Here is an 18,691-nt window from a genome sequence, read left to right as displayed (position 1 = left end):
CTTCCCTAATTGCAATGGCTAAAACTTCCATTACAATATTAAAGAGCAATGGAGACAATGGGCAACCTTGCCTGGTTCTTGATCTAAGTGGAAATGGTTTCAATTTAACTCCATTCAATATGATATTGGCTGTGGGTTTGCTGTAGATGATCTCTATTAGTTTAAGAAATGTCCCTTCTATGCCAATTTTCTTAAGTGTTCTGATCATGAAGAATGCTGGATATTATCAAAAGCTTTTTCTGCATCAATTGAGAGAATCGTATGGTCTTTATTTTTTAGTTTGTTTATGTGCTGAATTACATTTATAGATTTACATATATTGAACCAGCCTTGAGAGCCTGGATAAATCCGACTTGGTCATGGTGTATAATTTTTTTGATGTGTTGTTGGATTCTGTTCGTTAGGATCTTACTGAGTATTTTTGCATCAATATTCATTAGTGATATTGGTCTATAATTTTCTTTTCTTGTTGGGTCTTTCCCTGGTTTAGGGATGAAGGTGATGTTTGCTTCGTAGATTGTGTTGGGTAGTATTCCTTCTTTTTCTATATTTTGGAAGAGGTTTAGTAATATAGGTACTAGTTCTTCTTTAAAGGTTTGGTAGAATTCTGATGTAAAGCCATCTGGTCCTGGGCTTTTCTTTTTAGGGAGATTTTGTATAGTTGATGCTATTTCAGAACTTGATATAGGCCTGTTCAACATTTCCACTTCATTCTGGCTAAGTCTTGGTAGGTGGCGTACTTCCAAGTATTGGTCAATTTCTTTCAGATTTTCATGTTTCTGAGAGTAAAGTTTCTTGTAATATTTGTTAAGGATTTTTAGAATGTCTGAGGGGTCTGTTGTTATTTCGTCTTTGTCGTTTCTGATTGATGAAATTAGAGATTTTACTCTTTTTTTCCTGGTTAGGTTGGCCAAAGGTTTATCTATTTTGTTGACTGTTTCACAAAACCAACTTTTGGATTTATTGATCTGTTGTATAATTCTTTTGTTTTCAATTTCATTTAATTCTGCTCTGATTTTTGTTATTTCTTTTCTTCTGCTGGGTTTGTGGTTGGAATGTTCTTCCTTCTACAGTTGCTTAAGATGTCCCATTAAGTTATGAACTTCCTCTCTTTCCGTTTTCTTGAGGAAGGCTTGCAGTGCTACAAATTTCCCTCTTAGGACTGCCTTTGCAGTATCGCAGAGGTTCTGATAATTCATGTCTTCATTGTTGTTTTGTTCCAAAAATTTGGTGATTTCCTTCTAATCTCGTCTATAACCCATCTATTCTTCAGCATAAGGTTATTTAGCTTCCATGTTCTTGTATGGGTATGCAGGTTCCTGTCGTTATTGAGTTCAACTTTTATTCCATGATGGTCTGAGAATATGCAAGGAATAATTTCTATTGTTTTAAATTTGCTGAGGTTAGGTTTGTGGCCTAGGATGTGGTCAATTTTGGAGTATGTTCTGTGGGCTGATGAGAAGAATGTGTATTCAGTTTTGTTGGGATGAAATGTTCTGTAGATGTCTGTTAAGTCCAGATGTTGAATGGTTGAGTTTAAATCTAAAATTTCTTTGCTTAGCTTCTTTTTGGAGGATCTATCCAGCACTGCTAAAGGGGTGTTAAAAGCTCCGACTACTATGGAACTGGAGGAAATCAAGTTGCTCATGTCTGTTTTGTTTCTCTTATAAATTGAGGTGCATTCTGGTTGGGTGCCTAAATATTAATAATTGAAATCTCATCATATTGAGTATTACCTTTAACAAATATGAAGTGTCCATCTGTATCCTTCCTTATTTCGGTTGGTTTAAAGCCTATTGGGTCTGTGAATAGGATTGCACCGCCTGCTTTTTTCTGCTTTCCATTTGCTTGGTGTATAGATGACCATCCCTTCACCTTGACTCTATATTTGTCTTTTAATGTAAGATGCCATTCTTGTATGCAGCAGATATGTGGCTTGAGTTTTTGTATCCAGTCAGACAACCTGTGCCTCTTTAGAGGACAATTTAAACCATTCACATTAATTGAGAATATTGATAAGCCTTTCGAGAGTCCGGTGGACATTTTTTTTTTTTTAATTTTGTGAATTTGTTTTTATTGAGGCATGGGACACAGGGTGGGAAATGTCTCTGTGGGGTAAGAGATACCCCTTCCTCACAGGGAATGTCCATTCTAATTTTCCTGGGTATCTTTGTGGAACTTTTTCTTCTCGGAGCTGCTCTTGATGCCTACAACCTCTTCCAGCCCGCTGCTGACCATCTCCTCCTTAGAGGAGAATTTCCTGTTTTTCTTAGACACGCTCTTGTTGCCCGCCTCTTCGGGATCACTAACTACTGTTTCCTCCTCTGGTGAAGCTTTCTTCTTCTTGGGAGGACATACAATGCTAGTGGCCTCCTCAAGATCACTATTAACCAACTCCTCCTTGGAAAAATATTTATTTTTCTTGGGTTTAGAGACAGGGATAGATGGGTGGTCTTCCATTCCATTCTCCTGAGGAACCTCCTGAGGCTCTTGCTTTTTTTTCTTTTTGGGTTTTTCCAGTGTATCCTCACACTCCTCCTGAGTGCTACTGCTGTTTTCTGAAGAAGCGAAGGCAAGTGCAGCCAGTCATTTCTTTTCCTTCTTCGAGTGTTTTTTCTCCTGTTTGTCCAGTTTCCTAGTGATCTCAGCAGCCGCTTCCTCTGCCTGAGCCATTGCTTCCTTCATGACATCCAGATTCTTTCGTGGAATCTCTCCAGTCTCATAAAAGGACAGCCGCTCCTCAACTTGTTCCAGAAGCTTCTCCCCAAATACGCTCATGGGTACCTCAGAAAAGCGAATGATTTGTGAGGCAATACTGCATTTATTTGCCAGGTATCGGGAGATTCGGCCTTTGTTCTTGGCAGCTGCTCAGCCAATGAAGGTGGAGTGGAAAATGAGTCCATATTTTGGTGTATTACTCCTTGTCTTCAACGGGTGTCTTCCAGGGCTCTGGAAACTTGGTCCCTTTGCTGGGCCCTGGGAATCACTCAGACACCAGGACTGGCCATCACCCCCATAGCACAGCAGTGGACATTTTTAATCCTTTTGCAAGTGTGGAAGTTGGAATTTGATCAAAAATTTCTGGGTGAGTTTACTTTTGTGGTGGAGGATTACTCTGGTCTTTATGGAGGATAGGTCTGAGAATATCCTGCAGAATATCCTGGCAAATTTCTTCAGCATGTGAATGTCATTAAAGTATTTAGTATCTCCATCATAAATGAAACTCAGTTTAGCTGGGTACAGGATCTTGGGTTGAAAGTTATTTTGTTTTAGGAGATTAAAAGTCGATGACCATCCTCTTCTAGCTTGAAAGGTTTCAGCAGAGAGATTTGCAGTTATTCTAATATTCTTTCCTTGTAATGGAAAGAATAATGGTAATGGTTTTAATAATAAGGTAATGGTTTTCTTTTGTCTGGCAGCTTTCAGAATTTTCTCCTTCATATTAACTTTAGTGAAATTGATTATGATGTGTCTGGGGGATGTCTTATTTGGGTTGAGTTGTGCTGGAGTTCTGAAACTGTCAGCTAAATGAATTTCAGAATCTGTTGGCATGTCTGGAAAGTTCTCTTTCATAATCTCATGGAGAAGAGACTCTGCTTTGTAAAGCCACTTTATCGCTTTCAGGGATCCCTATAAGACAAATATTAGCTTTCTTTGAATTATCCCAGAGCTCTCTGAGAGAGTAATCTGTTTTTGCCCTCCATTTCTGTTTCTCTTTGAGAGTTTGGGAGTGTTCAAAAGCTTTGTCTTCGATGTCAGAAATCCTTTCTTCTGTTTGCTCCATTCTGTTACTGAGGGATTCTACTGTGTTTCTCCGATCTTTGAGGGCTGCAACTTCTTGTCTCAATATGTCAAAATCTTTGGTTATTTGGTGTTTGAATTCGTTGAATTCTTGAGACATCTTTTGGGTTACTGCTTGAAATTCTAATTCGATCTTATTTGCTATCTAGATTCTGAATTTGATTTCTGACATCTCAACTATTTGTTTGTGCATGGGATCTTGTGCTGTGTCTGCCCCATTGTTCCTTGGAGGAGTTGATTTACTCTGATTATTCATATTGCCAGAGTTTTTCCTTTGATTTTTGTCTCATGATTGTTTTTCACCGTTGCCTCTGGCTGTCCTCAGAGTTGAGGTAGTGTCTCTCCAAGATTAGACCCCGGGGGGATCACTCTATTGTTGCTGGATCTTCGTAGGGAGTGACCCTGTATAGCTCTTCTGGGGCTGACCCAGCCAGGGAGTTCTGGTTGTGGGAGCAGCTCCGGAGTGTGACACACCCCATCCAGCAACAGGGTGGGGGTGGTGGTGTACACGGTTCTGGGAGTGCCTGGTGCCCAGTGACTTTGGCACAGAGGGCCTAAGACACCAGAGTCCCTGGCCAGACGAACGGGCTGGTGTGGAGGCAAGGAGGGTACAGGAGGGAGGACGAGGGGTTGCTCCGCTCCCGCAGTTCCTGGTCAGGGTGTGGGGAGGCCCAGCAGGCGGGGTAGTGGGTCCTGGCAGCTCTTTCGGAGATCTTGAATGGTCCCGGCACAGCTGTTACAGGGGTCCAGGAGGGTGCTGATCACGGGTTGCGGTGCAGCTCTTCCTGAGGTCTGGGAGGGTCCCATTGCAGCTCTTACCGGGGTCCAGGAGGGTGCCGATCACGGGTCCTGGCGCATCTCTTTCTCCTCAAACTTTTTAAACAGGGGGCCAGTTCACTGCCCCTCAGAGCATTGGAGGGCCAGAACTCTCATGGTAAGTGGCCTTTTCACAAACTCTTATTAAAAAGTTTAATGCCTTTTGCAATAAAGTTGATTAGTAATATATATGGTACAACCCAAGTAGGATAATAAACAAATTAGTGCACTCATATGTGTGTGCCTTATAAAAATGCTCAAAAGATAAATTATTTGTTTGACAAAATCAAGGAGATGGCTGAGATACAGGAATGTTGCCTATATTACATTAGAATGAACCAGTTAAAATGAAAAATCAGGTGACACTTTTGGGTAGTTTCTTGTGCAAGCAGTTGGTATTCAGCTGTATTTCAACAGTTACTTCTCCTGCCCATCTCTCCAAGTATATAGTATTTGCACTGCAGAATGTGTGGATCTATGTTAGCAGTGCCATTCTGGGTAGTGTGATAATTGATAGTTGAAATATCTGTGGCAATATCCAATTATATAGTTATTTTCTTCTTCATTAATGGGTGACTTTCTGCCTTTTCCTCTCCTTTCCTGTAATATAAGGCACATATATCAGCTTAGAGAAAGCCAATGGCAACTTAAGTGGCCATGGTAGCTCGAAGAATAGTAGTGTTGATAACTCAAGCATTTCCTGGGGCCTTTCTTGATTAACAAGTGACTTCTTGGTTTGGTGCCTGTGGCTCAGTGGTTAGGGTGTCGGCCACATACACCCAGGCTGGCAGGTTTGAACCCAGCCCAGGCCTGCTAAACAACAATGACAACTACAACAAAAAATAGCCAGGTGTGGTGGTGGGCACTTGTACTCCCAGCTACATGGGAGGCTGAGGCAAGAGAATTGCTTAAGCCCAAGAGTTTGAGGTTGCTGTGATCTTTGACACCAGGGCACTCTACCTAGGGTGACATAGTGAGACTCTGTCTCAAAAAAAAAAAAAAAGTTATTTCTTTTTTTCCAATCTTCTCATTGCTGACCTTCCCTTTGAATGATTTGTTAAAGTAGAATAATGAAAAAAGACTAGATTAACAATTGAGGATTACTTTTTTCTTTAACAGTTAATATAGTCCAAGTTATTGATAAACAAGTGGTCACTGGACAAAAATTATTTTTTCCCTTTAGCTACTTCCTTTTTATAAACTTTGGTTAATGAAATAGAACTTTGTAGTGCTACTGATAATAGTATTTATTATTTGACACTTAGTAAGGCCAATGAAAGATTATTCTTACATTTGTTTAATCAAAATGACAGATTAGCTAAACATAGTAATAGAAGAAATTGATAAAAGCCTCTGTGCTACAGAGGATAATCATTTGGTGCATATCATATTCCAAACTTTTCATCTTAATGTCACATTTGAAGTTAATTAGTCTCCTAATAAACCGATATTGGCTTTCTGTGACCAGTTATAAATTAGTAGTCTCTCAATATAATGCTGGCATATACTAAATTTTTTTTTTTTGAGGCAGTCTCACTCAGTCGCCCTGGGTAGAATGCCGTGGCATCATCAGAGCAACCTCAATCTCTTGGTCTCTAGTGATCCTTAGCCTCAGCCTCCTAAGTAGCTGGGACTACAGGCACCCACCACAACGCCTGACTAGTTTTCTTTCTTTTTTTTTTTTGTTTGTTTGTTTGAAGCATATCTCACTTTATTTATTTTTCTTTCTTTTTTTTTTTTTTTTTATTGTTGGGGATTCATTGAGCCTGACTAGTTTTTCTACTTTTAGTGGAGATGAGGGCTCACTCTTGTTTAGTCTGGTCCTAATATTTTAACAGGATTCTTTCATATGGTAAATCAATATGAAATAATAATGTTAATCAAGTCATTTTTATTTTATTTTATTTATTATTATTTTTTTTGTTGAGACAGAGTTCTATACTATGCCCTGAGCAGAGTGCAATGGTGTTGTAGCTCACTGCGACCTCAGTCTTAGGCTGTGGGCATCCTGCTGCCTCAGCGTCCAAAGCTGCTGGGATTACAGGCATTTGCCTCAGCACCCAGCTAGGTTTTTCAATTTTTTTCATGAATCGGCGTCTCACTCTCCCTCAGACAAGCCTTGAACTCCTGAGCTCAAGCAATCCTCCTGGCTCAGCCTCCTATAGTGCTAGGATTACAGGCATGAGCCACAGTGCCCAGCTTTTATTTTATCTTTTAAATTTTTTTAAGCAGTGACAATGCAGAGTAAGGTCATATTTTTAATGTAAATTTTTAGATTTAAATTAACTGCTCAATTTTTTTCTTGAGATAGAGTTTCACTTTCTTGCCCCTGGTATAGTGCCATGGAGTCATAGCTCACAGCAATCTCAAATTCTTGGGCTCAAGCAATCCTCTTGCCTCAGCCTCCTGGGTCTCTGGGACTACAGGCACCTGCCACCATGCCTGGCTATTTTTAGATATGGGGTCAACTTGCTCTTGCTCAGGCTGGCCTTGAACTCCTGAGCTCAAGCAGGCTACCCGCCACAACCTCCCAGAGTGCTAGGATTACCTATAATGTGTGCCACTGAGCCCGGCCTTGTCCCACATTTTTAAAACAAACTTTTCTCACTAGTTACCAAGCACAAAAAAATTTAATCCTGTGGGATATATGCAATATAAGGACTTATCTTTTTGTTACAGTGTTTGGAAAGTAAGCAGAAATTGGCGTGAAATTGTTATTCAAGATAAGAGAGCAAATCGGAGGAGGAAATTTTACATCATACAACTGAAAACAGATTCTGAGGTAATGTGTAATACATTTTTTAAATGGATTTTTATAAGTATGTCATTCAAATCCCATATTGTTTGCCAACCTAATTTGGTTTCCCTGCTATCTTTTAAGCTTTTCATTTAGCAGATATTCACTCATAAATTCTTTATTTTTCCCAAACTTCTTTTTCACTTCATCTTCAAGTAGAATAAGATTACCTAGCATCAGGAACGTCTTGCTGGGTGTACACGCTGTTTAAATACATGTGCTGTGGGCAGTATTTGAATACCAATGGTATGCTGGTTCCTAGTCTTAATTAGATAACCTGGTAACATTTTTATCCAGTCTTCTGAGTGGATACTACCTGCCAGTAACTATGCCAGCGACTCAGATTAGAATGGTGGACATTTCTGACAAATGGTCCCTGTTCTCTTGGAGCTCATTCCTGGTATGAGGCGTGATACAAGTAAATAGATAAACTACAATACAGGTGGGTTAGAGGAAGCTCTATTAGACATTTAAAAGGCATGTTTGATACTTGGGAATTTAGGGAAGTGCCTCTCAGATGTGAACTGAATGACGAGTTAGCAGTTAGCCAGGTGAAAAAGACAGGGAAAAGGGAATAGCATATATACATGCCCAGAGGTGACAGACCATAAGCAGATTTGTACCTCTGAAGCACCATAGGTGACAGACCATAAGCAGATTTGTACCTCTGAAGCACCATAAACTTGTATTCTCTTAAATATTCGAGGTCCAGCTTTCAAGTTACCAGAAAAGTCCTACAGAAGCTGATGAATTCTTCCCAGGCACAGTACTTTGTGATGACTCTAGTTTTAAAAATTATTTGATAACACTCTATAAGTAAATTTCTAATTCGACAAGGTATAATAATTGAAATGAAGTGTGGCATAAACAAATATGAACACCTAGATACGGGATTGGTGGATTTCTCATTACAGTACAGTAGAACCTCCATAGCTGATTATCTCTTTCCATTGACCACCTTCTTAAGTTGACCTAATTTTCATAGACTGGACATGCACCACATGTACATATCAGTATAATCGGCCTGGTTCCTTATGTTGACCACCTCCATATGTTGACCAGTTTGTTACAGTATCTTGCTGATCAACTTTCAGAGGTTCTACTATGTTTGGATTGCTGTTAACTTAAATTTTGACTTCTCTTTTTATTTTGAAGAAAAGTTTTTGTTTTCCATTCAGAGCTCCTGGCTACTTATTGTTATAGCTGCTGGCTCTGGGAAATTATGATAGTTAAGATACTAATTGTCAGGCAGCACCCCTAGCCCAGTGGGTAGGGCTACATATACTAAGGCTGGCAGGTTTGAACTTGGTCCAGGCTAGCTAGAACAACAATGACAACTACAACAACAAAAAATAGCTGGGTGTTGTGGCAGGTACCTGTATTCCCAGCTCCTTGGGAGGCTCAAGCAAGAGAATAGCTTAAGCCCAAGAGTTTGATGTTACTGTGAGCTGTGATGCCGCTGCACTCTACTCAGGATGACAGCTTGAGATCTGTCTCAAAAAAATAAAAAAAAGATACTAAATCTCTTCTTAACATATATTTTTAGAATGCTGCCTTACATTCTAGGGATAGATTTAAAAAATAGTTTTTTAAGCACATATCATTAATGTTTGGCTCCATATATTCCTTAACTCCTCTAGAGAAGCAATGTGACTATGTCAGCAACCCTTCGGGTAATTCCAGATAAAATATTCTTTCCTCAAATTATAGGCATCACTTTTTTAAAAAACCTTGGTTTCTTAAAGAACTATATTTTTTCCTTTCTTAAACCCTTTCTTATTTTGTTTTGCTTTTTAAGGCTTTAAAAAAGTAATACAAGTATGTGGTTTAAAAAGTCAAATTGGAGTATTATGCTTATTAGCAAAGCACATCATTCTCCTGTCCTATCCCTTCATGTTCTCAATTCTTTTTTTTTTTTGAGACAGAGTCTCACTATGTTGCCCTTGATAAAGTACTATGGCATCACAGATCACATCAACCTCTAACTCTTGGGCTTAAGTGATTCTCTTGCCTCAGTCTCCCAAGTAGCTGGGACCACAGGTGCTCGCCACAAAGCCTGCTTATTTTTTGTTGCAATTGTCATTGTTGTTTAGCTGGTCTGGGCCGAATTCAAACCCGCCAGCCTCTCCATGTATGTGACAGGTGCCATAAACACTGTGCTATGGGCGCCGAGCCCATGTTCTCAATTCTTGCCCCATTAAGGCAATCACTTTCAATGCTCTAGTTGTTTCTTCTAATATTTGCCTCCATATTTCTAGATAAAAGACTTACTGTCATTTTTTTTTTTCTATACAGGGATTAGATTAGTTCTGTAACTTCTTTTCACTAGTATCACTACCTGTCTAACCCCCTTTCTTTTTGAATTTCTTCGTCTTATCTTATGACTACAATTATGCCACTATTTGGTAGTGAATCAGAAATAGGTGCTGACATGAATAAGACTGTGTTGAGATTATTATGATTTTTTCACAGCTGTAACATGGTGTACATTACACTTTCTTTCCTACATAACATTTTTTTGAGTTAATAATTGTCTAGTTTTTCTTTCTTTCTTTTTTTCTTAGTCTTTTTCTATACAGATCCCTGATTCATCTCCCACTGTCCACCAGAACTGAAAGTCTTCTCTGTGATGAGTCCAAACAAACCAGGTACTCTACCTGTCCCTTCTGTTCCTCAGAGATCTCCTTCCTGGGGCCCTTTGCCGCCCACCTACTCTAATACAGACTGCTTGCTTTTTCCCTGAGGTAGCCCAATGAATTACTACCAAAACAAAAGAATTATAAAAGGTAGTTATTTGATGGTTTTCCTCTCACTTGTATAATGTCACTGAAAGGTTTCTGTGTGAAAATTAGAAGGCACAGATAGGTATGCATAATAGCATCTCAATTTTATCTGTTTGCTTTGGAACAGTGAGAATGAGCATTAGCATTGAAATATCACACCTTTCCACTGGGTTTCTTAATTTATTTGTCATTGTTCTCTCATATTTGTGGAAATGAACAACCATCAGATGACTCCACCCTCACATTTAAATATTTTCTGATAATGTGATAATGAATATGTTCTAAAAATTGTTGGCACTTACGAATGTGTGCTTTTTGTTGACTGCTTTGCCTCTTATTCAGAAATAGTGTACGTTTTAAGCTTTACGAGGATGGAGATCAAACTATTTTATTCATTTATTATCTATTAGGGGTTCTATAAATATCTGTTAAGTGAATGAATGTTTCTTCTATGACTGAAATTTGCTTCAACATCTTATCTTCAGTTATTTGGTGCATGCAAAATCGTTGTTTACCAGCTACATCGAAAGCCAGTGGGTGTTCTCCTTTTAGTGTTTCTTGGCCCTTGCGCTGTGACCTAGGCTGGAAATCATATATATAAATGTAGTATAAAGAGATATATTAAGATTTTGAGTAACCTGAACCTGTTTAATAGGTATTCATTCTAATTTCTGAAGGCCAACATTTATTCTTTACAATTATGTATATGTTTTAAAATCATTAATTATGGGGTGGCACCTGTGGCTCAGTGAGTAGGGCGCCGGCCCCATATGCCGAGGGTGGCGGGTTCGGACCCAGCCCTGGCCAAACTGCAACAGAAAAATAGCCGGGTGTTGTGGTGCACGCCTGTAGTCCCAGCTGCTCGGGAGGCTGAGGCAAGAGAATCACGTAAGCCCAAGAGTTAGAGGTTGCTGTGAGCCGTGTGACGCCACGGCACTCTACCGAGGGCGGTACAGTGAGACTCTGTCTCTACCAAAAAAAAAAAAAAAATCATTAATTATGTGATTTTTCAAGACCAGCTCACATCATCTCCTATACTAATCCTATTATAATTTCTCATGTTTTAGTTCTTTCCACAGTGAGAGGCCAATTGTGACAAAGGGAGACAATTAGGGGGAGGAAACACAATTAAATCAGACATATAAGGAAATTTGCCTGTAGTGTTTTTTTTTTTTTAAGAGATGTTTCACTCTGTTGCCCAAACTAGAATGCAATGGCATGATCATAGCTCACTCCAGCCTTGAACTTATGCACTCAAGCAGTCCTTCTACCAGAGGCTCCCAGCAGTTAGGATTACACATGCACAACACCACACCCAGCTGATTTTTTTTTTCCCGTTTGTTTTAGAGATGGGGTCTTGCTATGTTGCTCAGGTTGGTCTTGAACTCTTTTTTTTGTGTGTGTGTGGTTTTCGGCCAGGGCTGGGCATGAACCTGCCACCTACCCCTTTGAGCCACAGGCACCGCCCCTGGTCTTGAACTCTTAGTCTCAAGTGATCCTCTTCCCTCATCCTTCTTAGTAGCCGAGATTATAGACCATAGTAAATTTTATTTTGATAATTGGTTCAGAGTGTTTTTAAAAAACATACTATTTTTCCCCATTACCAACATTAGTAGACTAGACTATAAAGATTACTCATTGAATATGGTTTTTTAAATTTTTATTTTCATGTTTTCCTGCTTTATTAAGGTATAATTGACAAAAATTATATGTATTTAAGTTGTATAGCATGATGATTTGATGTATGTATATATTGTGAAACGATTATCACACTCAAACTAATTAACATATTTCTTCACTGAGTAATATGGCAATACAGTTCAGATGAGAAAGATTTTTTTCTCTTTTTACAATATCAAAGCTGTTTATAATTTAACTGTAAAAATGAATCAGCACCACATCTTTGCAAAAATCAGCCAATGTAATTGGGTTTCATGGTCTAACCAGTCCCATTGTTCTGGTAACATGTGGTTAAGGTAAGAAACTGTCAAAGAATCTCACAAATCCCATAGCAAACTTGCAAAAGATTTACTTCTTCTTAGAACTTGGCTTAATATCAGAGTTGCAAACTATGGTCTGTAGGCCAAGACTTGTCCACTACTGTTGCTTTTAACATGAACTTCAGTGGAAAACAGCCCCACTTTTTTGTGCTTCTTGTCTACAGGAATTTAAAACGCTTCTGCACAACCACCAAGTTGAGTTGCTGCAACTATGTGGCCTGCGAAGTCTGAAATAGATATGTATTATCTGGCCCTTTTCAGGAAAAGTGTGCTTAAAATAAACTGAAAAATAACCAATCATATAAACTTAGAACTAGAATTTATTTAACTTTTTCCTTTTAGACCTATTTGACTTTTAAATGTTAGATGAGAAAAAATATTTTTTTTCCTAAAAAAGAAATGTCTAGGGAGAAAATAAACAATATAAAATCACTTCCAAGCATATAATCCACGTGCATCAGAAAGCTGTTGACACCTTTTTCTTTTACCACAGGGGACTGTATTAAATGTCGAGGATGCTGCCACTCGGCTCCATCTTTTAAATCGCTCAGCTTTAAGATCTGTACAAGCACAGGCTAGGCCATCCAGTTCTCAGAAAGAGCAAGTGTCAACATTATCTCCCTGGGGAGAAGTTTTGACACCTCTAGCAAGCTCTTCTGATACTCACTTAAGTAGTAAACAGGAAGAATATGTTAAGGTGAGTATTTATGGTAAGTCATTAGAAATAAATACTTGCAGAGTTTGAAATAAAGTGCTTCTTTCTCTGTATGAAGCCGTAGATTTAGTGTATATGCTTTCACTGCAGGTCGCCAAAACACTTTTTATTGACGAAGCAATAAAACCTTGCCCAAGGTGCCAATCCCCTGCTAAGTACCAGCCATATAAGAAAAGGGGAGTGTGTAGCCGCACAGCCTGTGGTTTTGACTTTTGTGTGTTATGTTTGTGTGCTTATCATGGGTCTGAAGAATGTAGTAGAGGAGCAGCAAAGCCAAGAAGTAGAAAAGATGCTCTCCCAGGAAGTGCCCAGAGTAAGCGGAACTTAAAACGCCTCTAAAGAGACTAAATATAAAAGACTCGCTCCCCCGTGCAGTGTTTTATTTGTCTGACATAAAATTATGAATATTCTGAATGGATACAAATCTTCCCATAAATGACAGATGATGATTTATTTTCTATTTTGTATATATTAGAATTCATGTCATTGTATGTTTTCTTTAAAGTGATGAGTTTTAAAAAATTTTTATTTTACTATGTCATTTTTACCCATTTTAATAACGTGTTTTAAATAAAGAATTTTCAATGTTGTCATATATACGTATTTTATTGTTTTGTGTAACATTTTAAATTTGTGCATTTCATCACTATGTGTCGAAATGTCCTTAAATCATTTTTAAAAAATAGTTTTCTAAATAATATTAAAAGTTTTGAACTTGACACAGATGGCCTTGTAGATTTAGAAAGTGTGTACTTGATTAAAAAGAAATACAAATAAAATGTTTTCAGAAGTTCTGTTGAAACCTAAGAATAGGGGGAAGGGGGAAAGGGAGGGGAGGGAGGGGGGAGGTGGGTGGAGGGAAGGGGATTGGTGGGATTACACCAGCGGTGCATCTTACAAGGGTATATGTGAAACTTGGTAAACGGTCTGTGAAGCTAGTGAATGATGCCCCATGATCATATCAATGTACACAGCTATGATTTAATAAAAAAGAAAAAAAAAAGTTCTGTTGAATTTACTCTATAATTTCAATCTTTCTATTATTTGGTATATTTGGGTAGACTTGCAGTTAAAATTTACTTACTTTTGATAACTAGGACTACATAAAAAGTAAATTCTGAGAAATATGTGCCTATTTATAATGGTAGACTTAGTTAATAAATGTTTATAAGTCATACATTTCAAATAAGTACTTTTAAAAATTCTGGAACTATAGTTACAGATTTCATTTACTTAACCTAGCCTGGGGTATTAATATTTTGACAAATTTGGGCTGGTTGGAAAAGATAATTTTTTTTTTTTTATTGTTTGAGATTCACTGAGGGTACAAAGAATTAGGTTACACTGATTGCATTTGTTAGGTAAGTCCCTGTTCTTTTTTTTTTTTTAAGACAGTCTCAAACTATTGCCCTGGGTAGAATGCTGTGGTGACACAGCTCACAGCAACCTCAAACTCTTGGGCTTAAGTGATTCTCTTGCCTCAGCCTCCCAAGTAGCTGGGACTACAGGCGCCTGCCACAATGCCCGGCTATTTTTTGGTTGTAGTTGTTATTGTTGTTTGGCAGGCCCTGGCTGGGTTTGAACCCACCAGCTCCATTGTGTGTGGCTGTCATCCTAGCCGCTGAGCTACAGGTGCCAAGCTGGTTTTTTTTTTTTTTTGAGGCAGAGTCTCACTATGTTGCTCTGGGTAGAGTGCTGTGGTCTCACAGCTCACAGCAACCTCCAACTCTTGGGTTGAAGCAATTCTCTTGCCTCAGCCTCCCAAGTAGCTGGGACTATAGGTACCTGCCACAACGCCTGGCTGGGTAAAGTCCTTCTTATGTGTCCTGCTCCCAAGAAAATTTTACTTTTTGGGCAGTGCCTGTGGCTCAAAGGAGTAGGGCACCAGCCCCATATACTGAAGGTGGCGGTTCAAACCTGGCCCTAGCCAAAAAAAAAAAAAAAAGAGTTTTTTTTTTACACAGAGTTTCACTCTGTCGCCCCAGCTAGAGTTCAGTGGCATCATCATAGTTCAATGCAGCCTCAAACTCCTGGGTTCAAGGGATCCTCCTGCTTCAGCCTCCTAGTAGCTGGGACTACAGGCGCCTGCCACCACTATTTTTAGTATAGACGAGGTCTCACTCTTGTGCACTCTGGTCTGGAAGGAAATCCTGTGCTCAAGCAATCCTTCCATCTCAGCTTTCACTGCAGGTCACCAAAACACTTTTTATTGACGAAGCTATAATACCTTGCTCAAGGTGCCAATCCCTTGCTAAGTATCAGCCATATAGGAAAAGGGGATTGCATAGCTGCACAGCCTGTGGTTTTGACTTTTGTGTGTTATGTTTGTGTGCTTATCATGAGTCTGAAGAATGTAGTAGAGGAGCAGCAAAGCCAAGAAGTAGAAAAGGTGCTGTCCCAGGAAGTGCCCAGAGTATGTGGGTTTTACTCTTGCTCAGGCTGGTCTCGAACTCCTCAGCTCAAGCAATCCTCCCATCTCAGCCTCCCAGAGTGTTAGGATTACAGGCATCAGCCACCACACCCAAAACAGTTTTTGAAAAAATAAGATCTTACTAAGTTATTATGAGTAATAACTTTTTCCAGAAATGACCGGAGGTGCATGTTTCATATATAGAACAGCAGCAAGAAGCAGATAAGTCCTATTACTGAAAAAATTACTAAAACCAGGGAATAATTCAAGACCGTTTTAGAATTCTTTTGTTTGTGTTTAGGTAGTTCTTGTGCAAATACATCTGTGTGCATACCCTATAGACTTAACTGTAGCGCTTACACATTATTTTAAGAAATCACCTTAGGCCCAGCACCCGTCAGCACAGTGGTTAAGGCGCTAGCCACATATGCCCAGACCGGTTGGTTTGAACCCGGCCTGGGCCAGCTAAACAACAATGACAACTGCAACAAAGCAAAAACAAACAAAAAATAGATGGGCTTTGTGGTCGGCGCTTGTAGGCCCAGCTATTCAGGAGGCTGGGGCAAGAGAATCACTTAAGCCCAAGAGTTTGAGGTTGCTATGAGTTGTGATGGCGACACAGTGGGACTCTCTCTCAGAAAAAAAAAAAAAAAAGGGCGGCGCCTGTGGCTCAGTGAGCAGGGCGCCAGCCCCATATACCGAGGGTGGCGGGTTCAAACCTGGCCCCGGCCAAACTGCAACCAAAAAATAGCCGGGTGTTGTGGCGGGCGCCTGTAGTCCCAGCTCCTCAGGAGGCTGAGGCAAGAGAATCGCTTAAGCCCAGGAGTTGGAGGTTGCTGTGAGCTGTGTGAGGCCACGGCATTCTACCGAGGGCCATAAAGTGAGACTCTGTATCTACAAAAAATAAATAAATAAATAAATAAAATAAAAAAAGGAACAATTCACCTTAAAGTGTGAGTTAGAAATATAGTTGAGAAAATCTGCCTTAAATTTTAACTTTGCTTAACTCACAATAAAATTTTGATTAACTGCTAAGTATTACATTTTTATCTATATCCTTTCTAATTCCACCAAAGAATTTTTCGAGGTCAAACATAAATACAAGTAAAATGTTAGTTGTATTTCATAAAAGTTGCACAATCTAATGAATTTTATACATATCATATTTTCTGATTTGATTCTAACTAAATTCACTTTTTAGTGTCTATTTTTCCAAAACATCTTCTGCATTAGGATCAATTTACTAGTTAATGTTGATCACTTAAGGCAATATTTTCCTCCATCAGAGAAGTTTCTTTGTTTTTAGGAAATTTATTTCAGTCTTGAATCTCTTAATTTATGAACTTAACTCTTTTATTTAACCCAAAGTACTTATCTTTGCCCTCCTTTCTGTGGCCCAGATCAAATCATATCTTCTGTCATATCAACGTTATTGCTATTTCATGGTCTTGATTCCTGAAGTTGACTTTTTAGATCTTAAAAATCACAGATTCAGTTCCTTGATATGTTTTTTAAAAATGAAAATCCAGTGTTGTCTATTCTGTCATTTTAAATATTAACATTTCCCAATATATTATGAATTTTTATTATTTTATTACAGAATAATGGAAAAAGAAATATAAGTTTTTTTTTTAACTGCTTTACACATGAAATTGCCAGTAGTGTAATTAAGGAATCTGGAACCCTATTTCTAGCCCATTACCAGGCAATCTGTTGTCTTGTATATTATACTCGTGCTGTTCTCTCAGTGTGAACACATTTGTCATCTTGTAGTTACCCAGCCTACTAGAATTTAATATCTTTTTTTTTTTTTTTGAGATAGTCTCCCTTAGTCGTTCTTGGTAGAGTGCCATGACGTCATAGCTCACATCCAGCTCTTGGGCTCAAGCGATTCTCTTGCCTCAGCCTCCCAAGTAGCTGGGACTATAGGTGCCTGCCACAATGCCTGGCTATTTTTAGAGACTGGGTCCCGCTCTTGGTCAGGCTGGTGTTGAACCTGTGAGCTCAGAACAATCCATCTGCCTTGGCCTCCCTGAGTGCTAGGATTACAGATGTGAGCCACTGCACCCAGCAGAATTTAATATCTTATTTTATTGGTGAAAAAGATTTTATCACATTTAATTTTAGAAATTAATAAGCAAGTGGTTCTCTCTACTACTGTGTACTGTAAAAACAGCACAAGTTGAATTTTTTTGTATTTATGATTTTTATTCTTTATTAAATCATAACTGTGTACATTAATGCATTTATGGGGTACAATGTGCTGATTTGATATACAATGTGGAATGCTTACATCTAACTGATTAACAAACCATCTCCTGGCTTACTTATTTGTTGTGGTAAGACATTTATAGTGTACTCTTAATAGTTTTGAAATGTATCATTGCATTCATGCACATTAGGTAAGGTCCCCCCAAATACCCTCTCTCCTCCTGGCCTCCTCTGCCCCTCCCCTCTCCCTCCTCTTCCCTCCTTCTTTCTGGACTATAGTTATGTTTTACCATTCATATGAATGTATAGGTGATTATATACTGATTTCATAGTAGTATTGAGTACATTGGATACTTTTTTTCCCGTTCTTGAGATTCTTTACTAAGAAGAATATGTTCCAGCTCCATCCAGATAAACACAAAAGATGTGAAATCTCCATCTTTTTTATGGCTACATAGTATTCCATACAGTATACATACACCACAATTTGTTAATCCATTCATGGGTCAGTGGGCATTTGGGTTGCTTCCATGACTTGGCAATTGTGAATTGGGCTGCAAATAAACATTCTGGTGCAAATTTCTTTGTTGTAAAATGATTTTTGATCATCTGGGTATATACCTAATAGAAGAATTTCAGGATCAAACTATATTTCTGATTTTACTTCGGATTTAAATATGATTATGTAGGCAGGAAAGAAATAGTAAAAGGACTTACTACCACATTTTAATGATTTCATAATAAAAATTGTGAAGAAAAAATATCAGAGTAGGAATTCAAAAGGTAAGTTTCTTTTTGGTGGGTTTTATGTTTGTGGTGGGGTCAAGAGGTAGGTAGGCTAACTGGAAGCACATACAATATTCGTCCACGAATTTATTAAACAGGCTCCAGCCAAGTCCTAGGGCTCATACCTATAATCCTGACTATTTGGTAAGGCAGGAGGATTCCCTTGAGGCCAGGAGTTTAAAACCAGTTAAGTCAACATACTGAGACCCTGTCTCTAAAATTTTTTTTTTTTTTTAATTAGCTAGGTGTAGTTTGTCCACCTATATTTGCAGCAGGAAGATCCCTTGATCCCAGGAGTTCGAAGTTGCAGTGAGCTATGATTACATCAGGGCACTCCAACCTGGGTGGCAGAGTGAATCCCTGTCTCTTAAA

At 38.8% G+C, this 18,691-nt stretch overlaps 1 protein-coding gene and 1 pseudogene across 1 annotated transcript in view; one reads left to right on the top strand and one right to left on the bottom strand.

Annotated features, from left to right (window-relative positions):
• Positions 1 to 13,503, top strand: part of FBXO43 (F-box protein 43) — a 28,234-nt gene extending 14,731 nt beyond the window's left edge. The window contains exons 6-8 of the mRNA XM_053558684.1: positions 7,297 to 7,399; positions 12,691 to 12,894; positions 13,003 to 13,503. Of these exons, the coding sequence (XP_053414659.1) occupies positions 7,297 to 7,399; positions 12,691 to 12,894; positions 13,003 to 13,251 (556 nt within the window). The 3' untranslated portion in view covers positions 13,252 to 13,503. The remainder of the gene's footprint in view (positions 1 to 7,296; positions 7,400 to 12,690; positions 12,895 to 13,002) is intronic.
• LOC128563878 (nucleolar protein 56-like) lies at positions 2,152 to 2,788 on the bottom strand (annotated as a pseudogene).
• Positions 13,504 to 18,691: the final 5,188 nt, after the last annotated feature.

The sequence above is a fragment of the Nycticebus coucang genome, chromosome 13 (assembly GCF_027406575.1).
Source record: "Nycticebus coucang isolate mNycCou1 chromosome 13, mNycCou1.pri, whole genome shotgun sequence".
Classification (NCBI taxonomy): Eukaryota; Metazoa; Chordata; class Mammalia; order Primates; family Lorisidae; genus Nycticebus; species Nycticebus coucang.
This window is presented reverse-complemented; position numbering and strand designations above follow the sequence as displayed.